Below are 15,046 nucleotides of genomic sequence, written 5' to 3'. Positions count from 1 at the left end.
GTGGAGAAGTTTTGAGGGATCATGAGGGGAGTCACGTGTCATAGAATACCCAGCTTTCAACCTGTCCTTATAGCATTGTGTTGATACAGCTGACTCAGGTAATCTTCCACTCATTGGGAACTCCCAAGAAGTGAATGGTGAAGGAATCAGTAATAATGATGCTGCTGAAGGTCAGGGGGGAGGTATTGAACATGGTCATTGCCAGCCACACGTTTGGCACAAATGTTATCTTCCTCTTGTTAAATGAATCCAGGATGTTGTTGAAGTCCCATTGGGAATGGGTTTTGTCAATATTGGCAGAATTGGGAATTAAGTTAATTGCTGTAGAATCTTCGGCACACAACTGAAGTCCTATCCGCATGATGAAGGGAGGGCCATGTATGAAGCAGCCAAAGATGGTTGACCGGGGAGAACCTCCTGCAACAATGTCCTCAGGCTACTTTGATTGCCCTCCAAAAACCATGATCATCTTCCCATGTGTCAGGTACAAACCCAAGCAGTGGAGGGCGGTTGAACGTTCCTTGACCTCGAAGTTGCAAAGGTTGCTTGGTCAAGGGCAACTACTCACACCATTCTGCTAGCATTCAGCTCTTGCATACATATTTGGATCAAGGAAGGTTGTGTTGTAGTCTGGAGCCCCGTAGCGTTTACAAAATCAGAACTGATTGTTGGTCAGCATGTTATTGGTCAACAAGCTTTGTTTGATGGCACTACTGAGTCAGAAAGTGTTTAGGCTAAAGGTGGTGAAAGGTCAAATCCGAACTAATAATATGAAGAACACGTTCACACCCAGAACAATCGACATGCAAAAGGGTAGTAGAGGCAAAATCTTCAATTGATTCAAGATGACAGAAAGGAGGATGAATTGTAAGGTTTTTTTTGGCTGAATGGATGAGTTAAAATAGGCAGAATGACCTCAGTTTGTATTTAGCTTCTGTTGTTCTGGAGTCCAGTAGATTGGAATGTAGCATTTAGAATCAGGATTATTGTTCCATTTTTTTCCTGACAAGGTTGTGAATTCTGGCCATCCCCTGCTGGATGATAAGTCTCTGAATACTGCAAGTTCACTGCACTTTAGCAGTAAAATTGAGTAACCCTGTATGTTGTACATACAGATAGATCACAAAAGTAAACAAGCGTTACAAATTTTAATCTAATACAGTTTGTAAACCGTCAAGGTTTCAAATTGGGAATAATGTAGCGGCCATTCTTAATTAAAGAAATTAACATCGGGGAAAGTGGCTTTATATATTAGTATACACAGTTTCAGAGTAATTAAAAACTGTGTTATACAGTCGGAAGTTTCTGTGCTTTGTACATTTTAATTAGAATTCAGATCTATTATATATAAAATATATATACATACAAACCCATAAAAAACAAAGGCTTGAAGAAATTCAGTAATAAAAATAGGATAATTGTCAAATGAATAGAAAAGGGCTGCAGTTTATTAGCTGCATATATTGTAACATGTTTTGTAACGCTGTCAGTTTCAGCTACAGCACAGCTTAAAGCAGCATCAATGAAGTCATGTGATGAGAAAAGTCCATCGTTAGAGAGGGGGATCTGAGATACTCGTACTTTGAATTATTGTGTGTGTTCGACATTATTTCAAGCCTTTATGTGAACTGTTAAAGAAACAAAACGGAAGCCATATATTTATCTGAATGGTTAAGGCCACGTTCCGCTTTGCAGATCTGTTTGTGTTAAGACACACGCAAATGCCCACCCCTCGCCACAGTAGATGAGTAACAGGTGCCAGTTAAAGCCTGGCTTGATACTTCTGTGTCTGTCAGTTTCACAGAGCGACGCAGTGAGAGAGATTACAATGGGAAATCGGAATTTAATTAATAATCGGAGATTAAATTATATCGAGTTCTAACAAAATATTTGGGATGTAAAAGGCGCTGAAAATGCGGGTCCCTGGATTCTCATGGTGGATACCCATTCTCTGCCTGGCAGGTAAGAGTTAAACTACGTTAACTTCATAGTAAATGCGATGGTACCGCTAGCTCCCGCAAAAAAAAATCGATGAATGAACATGGCTGTCCAACGACGAGTTTATCGTTCTTTCCGTACCTCGTGTACTAGATCACCTGCTATTTTAGGGATGTTTCACAATTTACCCTTTAATCGTCTCTCTACCTGCCTACGTTAAATAGTAGCAATTCTACTTATTAATATGGTCCACCATGTCTCTAGTATTTCATTTGAAAATCGGCACTTGTCCACTATCCTTCAGAGCAAAGTTATTAATTTGCGAGAATGAATTAAACCGTTATACGCACCAAAACCATGAATATATATGCTATAATATGTGCTATATATAATATATGCTAATTATTGTAGCAACATTATATGCCAGTTGATAGTTCATTCCAATTTTCAACAAAAATGAGACCATTCGTTTTAAATTAAAAACCTTCGAAATTTTCAGTAACATTTTTTTATTAGAGACTATAAAAGATTTGAAATCTCAATTACTGGAATATTCATACAATATGCTATTTCTAAAGCGCACTTCGTGACTCATGCCATTCTGAAGACTCGTATGATGTACTGAATCATACACGCAAAGCCTTGCAGTGTGACTATTGTGTTAGATAACCTTGTTTTCCCAAATAAATTATATGTTTAGTTCAGAAATTCTGAATACTGCAACTGAGCATCAATAATGAGAATTGTATCTCGGAATTCGGAGCTTGTCTGAGCAAGTTAATACATTCCCTTAAACACAATTCCAATTTTAGTCTAGAACATTTTTTTTTGCAACAAAAACTACACAAATACTTTCCAATGGTCTCAAATCAATTATTTTGTTGAACTTTGTAACTGGCTAGAACAAAACTTTTGTAGGACCACTGGAACTTTACTGGTGTTCCTGGAGGAATGGAAACAATTGTAACTGGGTATTAAAATGCCAAATAGAATACCGTGGATCCTGGAAGTCTGAAATAAAAACAGAAAATGCTGGAAATACTCAAGAGACGGAGAGAGAAAGAAACAGTTAACGTTTCGGGTCAAAGAGCTTTCATCAGAACTGGGAAAAGTTAGAAATGTAACTGGTTTTGAGCAAGAGGTGGGTGGGACAAGGACAAAGAAAGGTCTCTGATAGGGTGAAAAACAGATTGACTGACAGAAGAGTTAGTCTTCCAGGGCCAAAGGGAATGGTGGTGGGGCAAAAAAATAAACAAAGAAACAAAATATGTGCCCACAGCAGGTGTACTACTGTCTGAAAGTGAAAATAAGAGAAAAATTGAAACATGCGAAGGAAACAAAATGGAGCTTGAATGGCCTTCTGTACCATAATGATTCTATGAGAATCTCATAGGACAATGATGTGAAGAAGCAAAAAGATGTGTTTCTGTCAGAAATATTCAGGCATTGAGGTGATAGGGCAAAGGCAGGTAGACTGAGAGGTCAACCAAAAAGGCAGCTGGGCCCATTTGCTTTTACCTATTGCTAAACTTTTTAAAATTTATTCATTCGCCAATCCCTGATTGCCCTTGAGAAGGTGGCAGCCTCCTTAAACTGTTACATTATGAAAAATAATGCAAAGACTACTAATTTTGAGAAGCTACCCAGCCCATACGATCCTCTTGGAGCTATCAATCAGATGGATATAATTACATGTGACTGCTCATAGCACAACATCACGTCACATATTTAAAAAATACACTCAAGAATTGTGCCTAATGGCTGGTGGAAGAGCTTTGTGTAGTCGGCAGATGAACCACATGTTACAGACTACCCAACCTCTGCAGTACTCTTGCAGTCAAAATATTGATATGACTGATCCAGTTCACTGGTGACCTCCAGGATAACTGATTCTATTTAGCTCAATAGTCTATGTATTATATAAGTATGGACCACGTTTAGGATTTTGGCCATTTTATACAAGGTAGAAAGAAATATTATGCTTGCATTGTTTTTGCTCATGTAGGTTTTGTACACTGTTCATCAGAATATTGCCTTTGTGAATGTTTGAGTCTCTTGCACATGTGCCAATCTTTGTTTTTGATTGTTATGTTACATATTCTAACTTTCTAATTCTCTTTCCCGTTTTATATCTTTGGAATTATATCTCCCTACGTCAGTTTATATTGTTTCATTAATGCTTGCACACCAAAGTATAATATGGTATTTAGCTATATTGTGTGAATTCAAATGGGTTTTTGGCCAGAATTGTCCTCCATTGTTTGTCTATTTTACCATCAGTAATATTTTCAACAGAATATTTTATTCTCCCTTTTCCCATTGTGTTTACATTTGAGTTTTAGCTTTTGAAAATTGAAGGTCTGTGCCTGATGTTTGTTGAACTAAAGATAAAATGGAGCACAGTCTTGTAAGTTCAAATTCTGACATTTCTTCTAATTATTGTTCAGTAATCCCTTCTGTATTAATTTTAGATGAGAACAAAAACGTGTTCATCTGTAATGATCCAATATCAATTATTGGCATTCACTATCTAGCTCACAGATGAAACGTTGGCTCTTAGGTGAGGAATTGGAGGGAAACTCACTTCTTTTATTCATTCATGGGATATGGGCTCCGCTGGCTGGGCCAGCATTTATTGCCCATCTCTAGTTGTCCTTGAGAAGGCGGTGGTGAGCTGCCTTCTTGAACTGCTGCAGTCCATGTGGTGTAGGTACACGCACAGCGCTGTTAGGAAGGGAGTTCCGGGATTTTGACCCAGCCACAATGAAGGAATAGCAATATATTTCCAACTCAGGATGGTGAAGTGACTTGGAGGGGAACTTCCAGGTGGTGGTGTTCCCATCTATCTGCTTCCCTTGTCCTTCTAGATTGTAGTGGTCCTCAGTTTGGAAGGTGCTGTCTAAGGAGCCTTGGTGAGTTCCTGCAGTGCATCTTGTGGATGGTACACACTGCTGCTACTGTGCATCAGTGGTGGAGGGAGTGAATATTTGTGGATGTGCTGCCAATCAAGCGGGCTGCTTTGTCCTGCATGGTATCAAGCTTCCTGAGTATTGTGGAAGCTGCAGTCATCCAGGCAAGTGGGGAGCATTCCATCACACTCCTGACTTGTGCCTTATAGATAGATGGTGGACAGGCTTTGGGGAGTCAGGAGGTGAGTTACTTGTCGCACAATTCCTAACCTCTGACCTGCTCTTGTAGCCACTGTATTTATATGGCTAGTCCAGTTCAGTTTCTGGTCAATGGTAACCCCCAGGATGTTGATGAGGGGTTGGGGGGATTCAGTGATGGTAATGCCATTGAATGTCAAGGGATGATGGTTAGATTCTCTCTTTTTGGAGATGGCCATTGCCTGGCACTTGTTTGGTGTGATGTTACATGCCACTTGTCAGCCCAAGCCTGGATATTGTCCAGGTCTTGCTGCGTTTGGACATGGACTGCTTCAGTACCTGAGGAGTCTTGAATTTGTGCATTGTGCAATCAGCAGCAAACATTTCTACTCCTAACCTTATGATGAAAGGAAGGTCATTAATGAAGCAGCTAAAGATGGTTGGGCCGAGGACACTACCCTGAGGAACTCCCGCAGTGATGTCCTGAAGCTGAGATGACTGACCTCCAACAACCACAACCATCTTCCTTTTGTGCTAGTATGAATGCAACCAGCGGAGAGTTTTCCTCCGATTCCCATGGACTCCAGTTTTGCTAGGGCTCCTTGATGCCACACTTGGTCAAAATGCGGTCTTGATGTCAAGGGCAGTCACTCTCACCTCACTTCTGGAGTTCAGCTCTTTTGTCCACGTTTGACCATAGCCTGTAATGTGGTCAGGAGTTGAGTGGCCCTGGCGGAACCCAAACTGGGCATCAGTGAGCAGGTTATTGCTAAACAAGCGCCACTTGATAGCACTGTTGATGACCCCTTCCATTGCTTTACTGATGATCAAGAGTAGACTGATGGGGTGGTAATTGGCTGGGTTGGATTTGACCTGCATTTTGTGTACAGGACTAATCTGGGCAATTTTCCACATAGTCAGGTAGATGCCAGTGTTGGAGCTGTACAGAACAGCTTGGCTAGGGGCGTGGCAAGTTCTGGAGCACAAGTCTTCACTACTATTGCCGGAATACAGGGCCCATAGCTTTTGCACCATCCAGTGCCTTCAGCTGTTTCTTGATATCACGTGGAATGAATCGAATTGCCTGAAGACTGGCAGCTGTGATGCTGGGGACCTCCGGAGCAGACTGAGGTGGATCATCTACTCGGCATTTCTGGCTGAAGATTGTAGCAAATGCTTCAGCCTTATTTTTTGCATTGATGCGCTGGGCTTCCCCATTATTGAGGATGGGGATATTTGTGGAGTCTCCTCCTCCAGTGAGTTGTTTAATTGTCAACCACCATTCACGACTGGATGTGGCAGAACTGCAGAGCTTAGATCTAATCCGTCGGTTGTGGGATCACTTAGCACTGTCCATCACTTACTGTTTAAGCTGTTTGTCATGCAAGTAGTCCTGTGTTATAGCTTCATTAGGTTGACACCTCATTTTTAGGTATACCTGGTGCTGCTCGTGGCATGCCCTCCTGCACTCTTCTTTGAACCAGGGTGGATCCCCTGGCTTGATTGTAATGGTAGAGTGGGGAATATGCCGGGCCATGAAGTACAGATTGTGTTCGAGTACTGTTCTGCTGTTGCTGATGGCCTACAGCGCCCCATGGATGCCCAGACTTAAGCTGCTAGATCTGTTCAAAATCTATCCCATTTAGCGCAGTGGTAGTGCCACAAAACACAATGGAGAGTATCCTCAATGTGAAGGTGGGACTTCGTCCCCACAACGACTGTGCGGTGGTCACTTCTACCAATACTGTCATGGACAGATGCATCTGCAGCAGGCAGGTTGGTGAGGATGAGGTCAAGTATGTTTCCCTGTTGTTGGTTCCCTCATCACTTGCCGCAAACCCAGTCTAGCAGCTATGTCCTTTAGGACTCAGCCCGGTTGGTCAGTTCTAGTGTTACCAAGCCATTCTTGGTGATGGACATTGAAGTTCCCCACCCAGAGTACATTCTGCACTCTTGCCACCCTCAGTGCTTCCTCCAAGTGGTGTTCAACATGGAGGAACACTGATTCATCATCTAAGGGAGGGTGAAATATTGTAACCAGCAGTAGGTTTCCATGCCCATATTTGACCTGATGCCATGAGACTTCATGGGGTCCTGAGTTGATGTTGAGGACTCCTAGGGCAACTCCCTCCCAACTGTATACCATTGCGCTGCCACCTCTGCTAGGTCTGTCCAGTGGGACAGAACATACCCAGGGATGGTGATAGTGGGGTCTGGGACATTATCTGTAAGATATGATTCCGTGAGGATGACTACGTCAGGTTGTTGCTTGACTAGTCTGTGAGACAGCTCTCCCTATTGAACCATCTACTGCATGTGTCATTACCTTCAGCAGAACAGTAGAAAAAGAAAATTGGAAAGGTGAAAAATGGAAGAGAGCTTTTCCAGAAATCATAGAACCATAAATTATGGCAGAGTAAGAGGCCCATGATGTGTATTGCCTGAAGAAGTATTATTCAGCCTAATCCAAGTTTGCTGCTGTTGGTCTGTAGCCTTGTGGGTTATAGCTGTTCAAGTGCATAGCCAAGTATTTTTCAAATGCATGGTTTCTCCTCCTTTCAAGCAGTGATTTCCAGACCCCCTACCACCACGTGGGCAAAAAAAAATTCTCTTCATCCCCACCCCCTCTAATTCTTCTATTAATTACTTTAAGTCTCTGCCCCCAGGTTATTGACCTCACTGTTAAGGAAAATAAGTCTTTCTAATCCACTCTATTTTAGGCCCCTTATAATTTTGTACACCTCAATTAAAACTCCCATCAGCTGCTTTTGTTCTAAGGAAAACAACCCTCTCCCACCATCCAATCCTTCCTCATAGCCAAATTCCTGGTAACATCCTTATCAATCCCCTCTGCACCACCGCCCCCCCCCCACCACTCTAGTTTGATCACATCCTTCCTGTAATGTGGTGACAGAACCATAAGCCATACTCTAGATGTGGCCTAACTTGCAGTTTCTACCATTCCAGCATAATCTCACTGCTCTTACATTCTTTGCCTCCACTAATAAAGGGAAGTATTATGTATGGCTTCTTAACCACTTTATCTATCTGTCCTGCTATCTTCAAGGATCTGTGGACATGTGCTCCAATGTCCCCCTGCTCCTTTACACTTCTCAATATCCTAGCATTTATTGTGTATTTCCTTGTCTTATCTTCCCTCTCCAAATACATTACCTCATACTTTTCTGGATTGAATTCCATTTGTCACTTTTCTGCTCACTTGACCAGTCCTTTGATATCTACAGCTTTCTTCCTTACCATCTGTGCAGTCAGTTTCTATACCACCAGCAGACTCCTTAATCATTCCCCCTTCATTTAAGTTTAAATCATCAATATACATAGTTATGACAAAAAGCAAGGGACTCAGTGCTAAGCCCTGTGAAACCCCCACTAGAAATAGCTTTCAAGTCACAAAGTTACCTATTGACCATTATCCTTTGCTTCCTGCCACTGAGACAATTTTGGATCCAAATTACCACTTTAGCTAATGTGAATTGTGAAAGAAAATATTAAAACACTTTTAAGACAATTAGTTCAAGGCTGGAAAATTTTTCACAATTTGTTGAGAAAGTATTTCATTTACTTTTACTTTCCAAGCTTATTTCCCCAACAACATTCTCCTCTTCTTTTCTGCACATCTGGAGTGACTGCCTCATGAGAGGCAGCTCCAAGGACACCAGGAGCTCACTGTCTTATTTCCTCCAAGTTCCCATTCTTTATATGTGAACCTTTAATAGTGAGAGTCAGCAGACTATTAAATTAACAAGGCATCACAGCACTAAGTGTTATCAGGCAGTCACCTTAACTGAGTTCCTCACATTCAGCAGAGAGATACTGAAGCCAAATGTAGTGGCTCATATTTTGTTAAAAGCACTTCACCATTATTAAAGTGTAAATTGGACAGCATTTTCCATAAACGGTGTGGTTAGACATAGAAATCATGAAATTGCTGTCCAAGTTACTTTGCTCTTCCAGGAGCTTCGTGATAACACTACCTTGTTACGAGACTCTGCATTCAAATACATACAATTGTTATGGCACAGCCAGTGGTAAACGCTGAGTTGTTCAAATCCCAAAGGGAAACTTGAAACATCTGTTACAACTTGCATTGCAGTTTGTATAAATTTTGAGATGAGTACCTTGAATTCAGTAGTAATAAGGCCACCAAGTCTTATAGATTTTACAAAACTAGATTAAACATTAAGAGAAATGATTTTTAAATACATACATAGATCTACACATTGCTACTAAGATAACTTCTAAATCTCCTAATCAATCTACACTTTAATTAAGGCAACTGCAAGACACGCAGATTTTAAAAGACCCAGGCAAAGAAACATGATACCCTGAACAAGTTGAATTCAAAGTGAGATTTCTTAACCAGTCCTTTGAAGATAGCAGCTTGAGGCAAAGATTCTGAAGGCTTTTCACACTTGTAAGATCTTGAAGTGCCTACTCTTACACACAGCCTTCACTCCTTTATACATATTTTCCCTTTGAATGCAAATTTCCATTGTTTCACTATGTCTTTGGATTTTATCTTCCTGATAATAAAAACCTCTCAAAGCACTAAGTTTTACCAGTAATCTTTGGGGAAAATAAACACACTGTTTCTAAACTTCACTTGGCTAGATGACACATTTCACTCCCTCTTTTGAAAGCAATCTAGTCTGGCTTATTTAAAAACGCAAATGTCCCATTATCTTACATTCTAAACTTCCCCCATGTTTATACCAAAGCCTTCAGACAAGCTGCATTTAATCCAGTTAAGTCTCTCACACTCTCACACTCTCTCTCTCACTCTCACTCACAAACACACATCCCACTATTACTCTATTTTACAATAAATTCCAATAACATTATGATAATTATTATATCTTCCTGACACAATGACATTTCTGTACTGATGCAATAGGTGCAACACTAAACATGCCAGGAAAAGTTAGGGCTAGGTCATTCCAGCATAAGGAATTTTTTTACTGCATGCTAAGTCTTAATTATTGCCAAACAGCTTGTCTGGAACTAAAAAAAAAATCATTTTTACAAGTGTTGAGTCTAATTCCTTCACCCTTTCATGATTGGTGGACATTTTTAAAAATATGTATGTTTTTGCTTTCTCTTTCTTAATCCTGTATTATTTCTCTCTTTATTTCATTTTCTGAACACAATTTAGCACTGAAATGTTCTGCGTTGCTTAATAACAGTTGTTCTTCAATAACATTGATTAAGGAGATATACAGTTGTTCACCCTATTTAAATGGAAAAGGCTTTATAATCATGTAGGCTCCAGTGCAAAGCTCCACAGAGTCTGTGGCCTAGAGTAAGTATAATGTATGTCTGGCACCATTTGTTTACCAGTGACTGCAAAACCTGGCCCAGCCTTTCTACTACTGCTTTGCTGAGCAAAGACCAAATATTAAATTGGAAAGCTTTTTGATCTATATAATATTCTGTATACCAAGTAATGTATTTACCCACTGAACCATCACTATTATAACCTCTGTATTCATAAATATTCTTTTGAGACACTGTGTGGATGCAGTGCATCAGAATATCAATACCCACACTGCACTGCCATAGGGGCATGGGGTTTTTACAGAGCAAGAAGAATGAGGATATAGAGTTCATACTGGGCTGCTGTCACACACCCCTCGCTAGCCAGTAAGGAGCAGTAACCATGCATACCTTCTCAAATCTTTAATTCCTACTGCCATCAATAATTCTTTATTTAAACTGGTGCTGAAAATGAATAAAAGAGTATGACAGAGACCTGCTAAGTAAAGCAAAGGTGACATGGGAAGTGTGCACTACTCCTCCACAAATTGTTTTGTAGCATCAACTTTTACTTTTTTACGGACCTGTAACTGTTGATGCTAAGCAACTGCATGCAGAGGAGGAGAGGTGGAAGAAAATTCAGAAAACTGAGTTAAGTTGTTGTACCATTTTAATGTTAATCAATGTGTCCATAATATGGACAGTTGTCTGCTTGTGTTTCTTTAGTGTCCTGTGTGATCTTTTGTCTTTAGTTGGAATTTCATTAATAACTGTTATGCTCTCGTCATTTTCATAGTGGATAGAGCTTCTCAGCATTACAAACAAAGTTGTCATGTTCAAGTTACTGATTTTTGACAATGGAAATATAATTTGAAACCCCAAACACCTCTAGATTGTTAAAGTAATTGTTCTAATAAGTTTATATCTATATTTCAAAACTGTCAAAAACATTCAGCAGATTCAAGCTATTTTATTGCTAAAGTGATCTACCTCATAGACAATTCCCAGAAACAACACTCCCACTCCTTGAGTGGGAGTTTTGGTATTAGTACTGCAAGCATTTAAAAATAAATATGATTAACTCTTAAAAAAAATCTTTTTTCTGCACATTTTATTGCATTGAAACATTGAGTACCAGTGACCTCACCGGGGATTTAATGAGGAGTTATTGAGATTAATTTTCCTGCCCTATCCCCATTGCCTGATGGGCGGAGCATACCCAAAGAGCACTTGTCTGTTCAGGCCTTGGAGAGACCACATTTGTTGGGTCAGTTCATTAGTGTGGCCCCACACCCTCAGCACAGACTCATCCCTTGGCAGGACAGTGTGCAATTATAAATTCCATTATTGTTCTTCGCTGCAAATTATTTTTTTTCTTGTCAATTTTCTCCCCATGCTTTCACAAACTATTTACTCCTTCCTGGGGTGTATAGCTCAATATGCAGTTACTGCAATCAGATTTGTCTACCTTCTCGAATACAGTCATGATCATAGCATCCTTGAGATCCCCGGCATGCGCTTTTCTTCCCAAGTGAGGGATATGAGGTTGGCCAGGAATGTATCCCCGCCGTGTTTCAGAATTTCAGCAGGAATTTCATCTTCTCTGGATGCCTTGTTTTTCAACTGTCGACTTTTTCAACTTCACTCCGGAGCGGGTTAGTGTTGAGATCAAGCCAGGATGGGGTATTGAGGATGGAGTTGAGAATGTGCAAGTTGAATGCAGAGCCTCGTTTGAGGAGTTCTTCATGATATTGTCTCCAGTGAGCACTGACTGCTTCCCTGTCCTTGATGAGTTCCCATAAGACTATAATCTATGATAAGGCCACAAGACGTAGACGCAGAAATAGGCCATTTGGCCCATTGAGTCTGCTTCACCATTCAATGAGATCATTGCTGATCTGATAATCCTCAACTCCACTTTCCTGCATTTTTCCCATAACCCTTGATTCCCTTACTGATTAAAAATCTGTCTACCTCAGCCTCGAATATACTTCACCCCTCCATCACTGAATCTCAGCGGGGTGGACCCTTGAGTACTTGATCTACTTGACTGAACTGAAGAAACCACACAAGTCATTGGTGTCTGTTGAGTTGCAGTATCTCCCTTCGCACTTTCTGACCACCATTTCTTCTTTATGTCACAGGTTTTACGCTGCTTTCAGCCACTTATGGGACTGCTGATTTTCTTTGAGCTGTAGTGAAGTGTACAGTCAAGGAAGCCTTGTGTTTACACTCAATTAGGCTCTCTTTCTGTTGGTTCTTTTCATTGAACCAGTCAAAATGTTTCCTAGTAGAGAGACTAAGGACCTCTTCTCAGATGCTTGTTATGGTGAACTTTAGGTTTGTTCAGGCACAAGGATCCCACTATAGCTCTTGATGGCTGCAGATCAAGAGGTTGGCAGTGAGGCACTGACTGAGAAAGGGCCACCTTGGTGGGATCTTGGAGGCCTTCTATGTTAATTTTCTTGTGGCATTACTTATGTTGCTCAACTCGGAGCTCGGTCATGGCAGAAAACTCCCAGGAGGACAGCAGAAACACTTCAGGGCTGTCCTCAAAGCATTTCTGAAGAGGTCAAACATCCATGCCAACTCATGGGAGACGTGACTGACCAAAATGGAGAAGGCTCACCTGGGAAGGCCCTGAATGCATCGAGACACTTCAGGAGCCTGCAGAGGCAAAGTTGAGGCATCAGAGCCCAAACCTCTACCCCTTCAAACAGCACCTGCCTCGCATGTGGCAAAGTCTGCAGATTGCACATTGGTTTTATCAGCCATTTCAGAACTCATCGAAACGGAATGGAAGTAAGTCATTCTCAATTCCAAGGGACTGCCTAAGAAGAAGAAGGAGTTGAATATGTGATGGGCACACCCTGGTACCCAATTAATAGTTAATTCAAAGGCAAAGTACTGCAGATGCTGGAAATCTGAAATAAAAACAAAAATGCTGGAAATACACAGCAGGCCAGACAGCATCTGTGGACAGAAACAGAGTTCATCATGTGTATTTGGTTAATTCACCTTGACGGTGAGTGTTACTGAGTAATTTGGTGATGGGGACATTAAAGCTGATTCAATCCTTTCCTCATATGATTTATTTTTAGTTGGTCCTCGATGGGATATAAATTATCAAAAACAATGTAAGGGTATGGCAGACTACAGCTATGTTGATCTATTTTAATATAGAATAATTTCTCTTCAGCTGCATTTGTGCTCAGTTCTTCATAGCAAACAAGGAATTCTCATCAAATTCTCTCATTACTAATCTAGGGACACCAAAGCTAATTGCTGCTGTGCTAATCTACCACTGCCCTGGTGGAGCTCAGTTAATTCAGCACACACTGGGGATCAATTTTAGGGGCTTCCTGTCCAGCTACTCAGAGATAAATTGAAGAGTTTTGCAGTATTGTATTCATTTTCATTTTTTAGCTGGTAATTAAAAAGGCAACAGGAAAATGACTGAATACGCATGGTAGGTCAGCAATAATTTGCATACCTGAATTAATGATTCCTGCAAAATACAAGTTTTTTATGTTAAATAACATTAAAGCAAGAGTTTTAGGCATAGATTATTTCTGCAACATTTTGCAATCAGACCTACATTCCAGCATCGTCTCTCAATTACTGCACTTTAACCAATATCAGCTCTGCGTAAGCATGTCCTGTTAGACCTCGTTTCACATTTTTCTCATTTCTGTTTCATGTCAATTTCAGGATCTGCCTGTTATTTCAATCAATATTTTTCTCTCTTCTATATTTATAGAGCATGATTTATTGACTCTCATAATTAAAAAAAAAAATTCCATCCAGGGTAAGATTTCAGAATTAAATTTAATGCAAGCATGTATGTTCTATGGAGAGCAATTGTACAATGTTCCTTCCATATTGATTTCCAGAGATGAGAAAGAAACAGACTGTTAACACCATTAAATGTGGTGCTTTATAACACTATGTCCCCAATGCAATTTCTGTGTTCAAGGTATAGTGTTTAAAATGGTGACCTAGTGTTTCAGAGCACTCTGCCACTCAATGGTGCAATCATTTTGCACATTGCCATTTCCATTCTCACTCTTTTTGTTTTAAGAGAAGCAAGAGAAAATCATGGGGCACCTAGTCTAGTCTTTCACTACGTTTGATGATTAACTTAAGTGAGGCTTAGGCTAAAATCTAGGGAAAAGACACTTATCATCTCTGTCAGGGAATGGTGCATCTTATAGGGAGACTTAAAAAGAACATCTGAACATGGAAAATGCAGCAAATTCTTTGGGAGAAAAATGAATTTCACTCTAACAAATGATGCCTTATCCAATTATGGAAAGCAAAATCATTCATCTCTAATTTACATTTTCCAGTTATGTAACAATAGCAATGGCCCTGCTCCAAGTTTTATGATGTTTTAATTAATTCAGATATAAAGGAACACAAACATTCATTCCGGTCCTACATTCCATTCTGCTTCACTATGTTCAGCCCAATAAAGGACACAAGAACTTTGTGTTAGTCTTAAAGGCACAATGTATTCTCGTAGAGAGATTGAGGAAAATTGTCAGTTTAGTAACAGTTAAGAACAGCTTCAGCTACATGACAATGGAAATGTAGTTCAACTGTCATTTTTTTTAATAAGTTTGTGACCAGCCTAAACATCTAAAAAGTTTAAACAACAATTTATTTTCAAGATAGCAAATCATAGAAGAATTACTTACAATTGCTACATTTCGGTGCCATATTCA

The 15,046-nt window shown here is 40.2% G+C and overlaps 1 protein-coding gene across 1 annotated transcript in view; it reads left to right on the top strand.

Moving 5' to 3' along the window:
• The first annotated feature begins 362 nt into the window (after nt 1–362).
• The window catches only part of ildr2 (immunoglobulin-like domain containing receptor 2), a 137,951-nt gene continuing 123,267 nt past the window's right edge, over nt 363–15,046 (top strand). Inside the window, exon 1 of the mRNA XM_041210879.1 lies at nt 363–484. Within this exon, the coding sequence (XP_041066813.1) occupies nt 363–484 (122 nt within the window). The remainder of the gene's footprint in view (nt 485–15,046) is intronic.

Source organism: Carcharodon carcharias, chromosome 18 (genome assembly GCF_017639515.1).
Source record: "Carcharodon carcharias isolate sCarCar2 chromosome 18, sCarCar2.pri, whole genome shotgun sequence".
Classification (NCBI taxonomy): Eukaryota; Metazoa; Chordata; class Chondrichthyes; order Lamniformes; family Lamnidae; genus Carcharodon; species Carcharodon carcharias.
The sequence above is the reverse complement of the archived record's forward strand: the minus strand, read 5'-3'. Positions and strand labels throughout refer to the sequence as shown.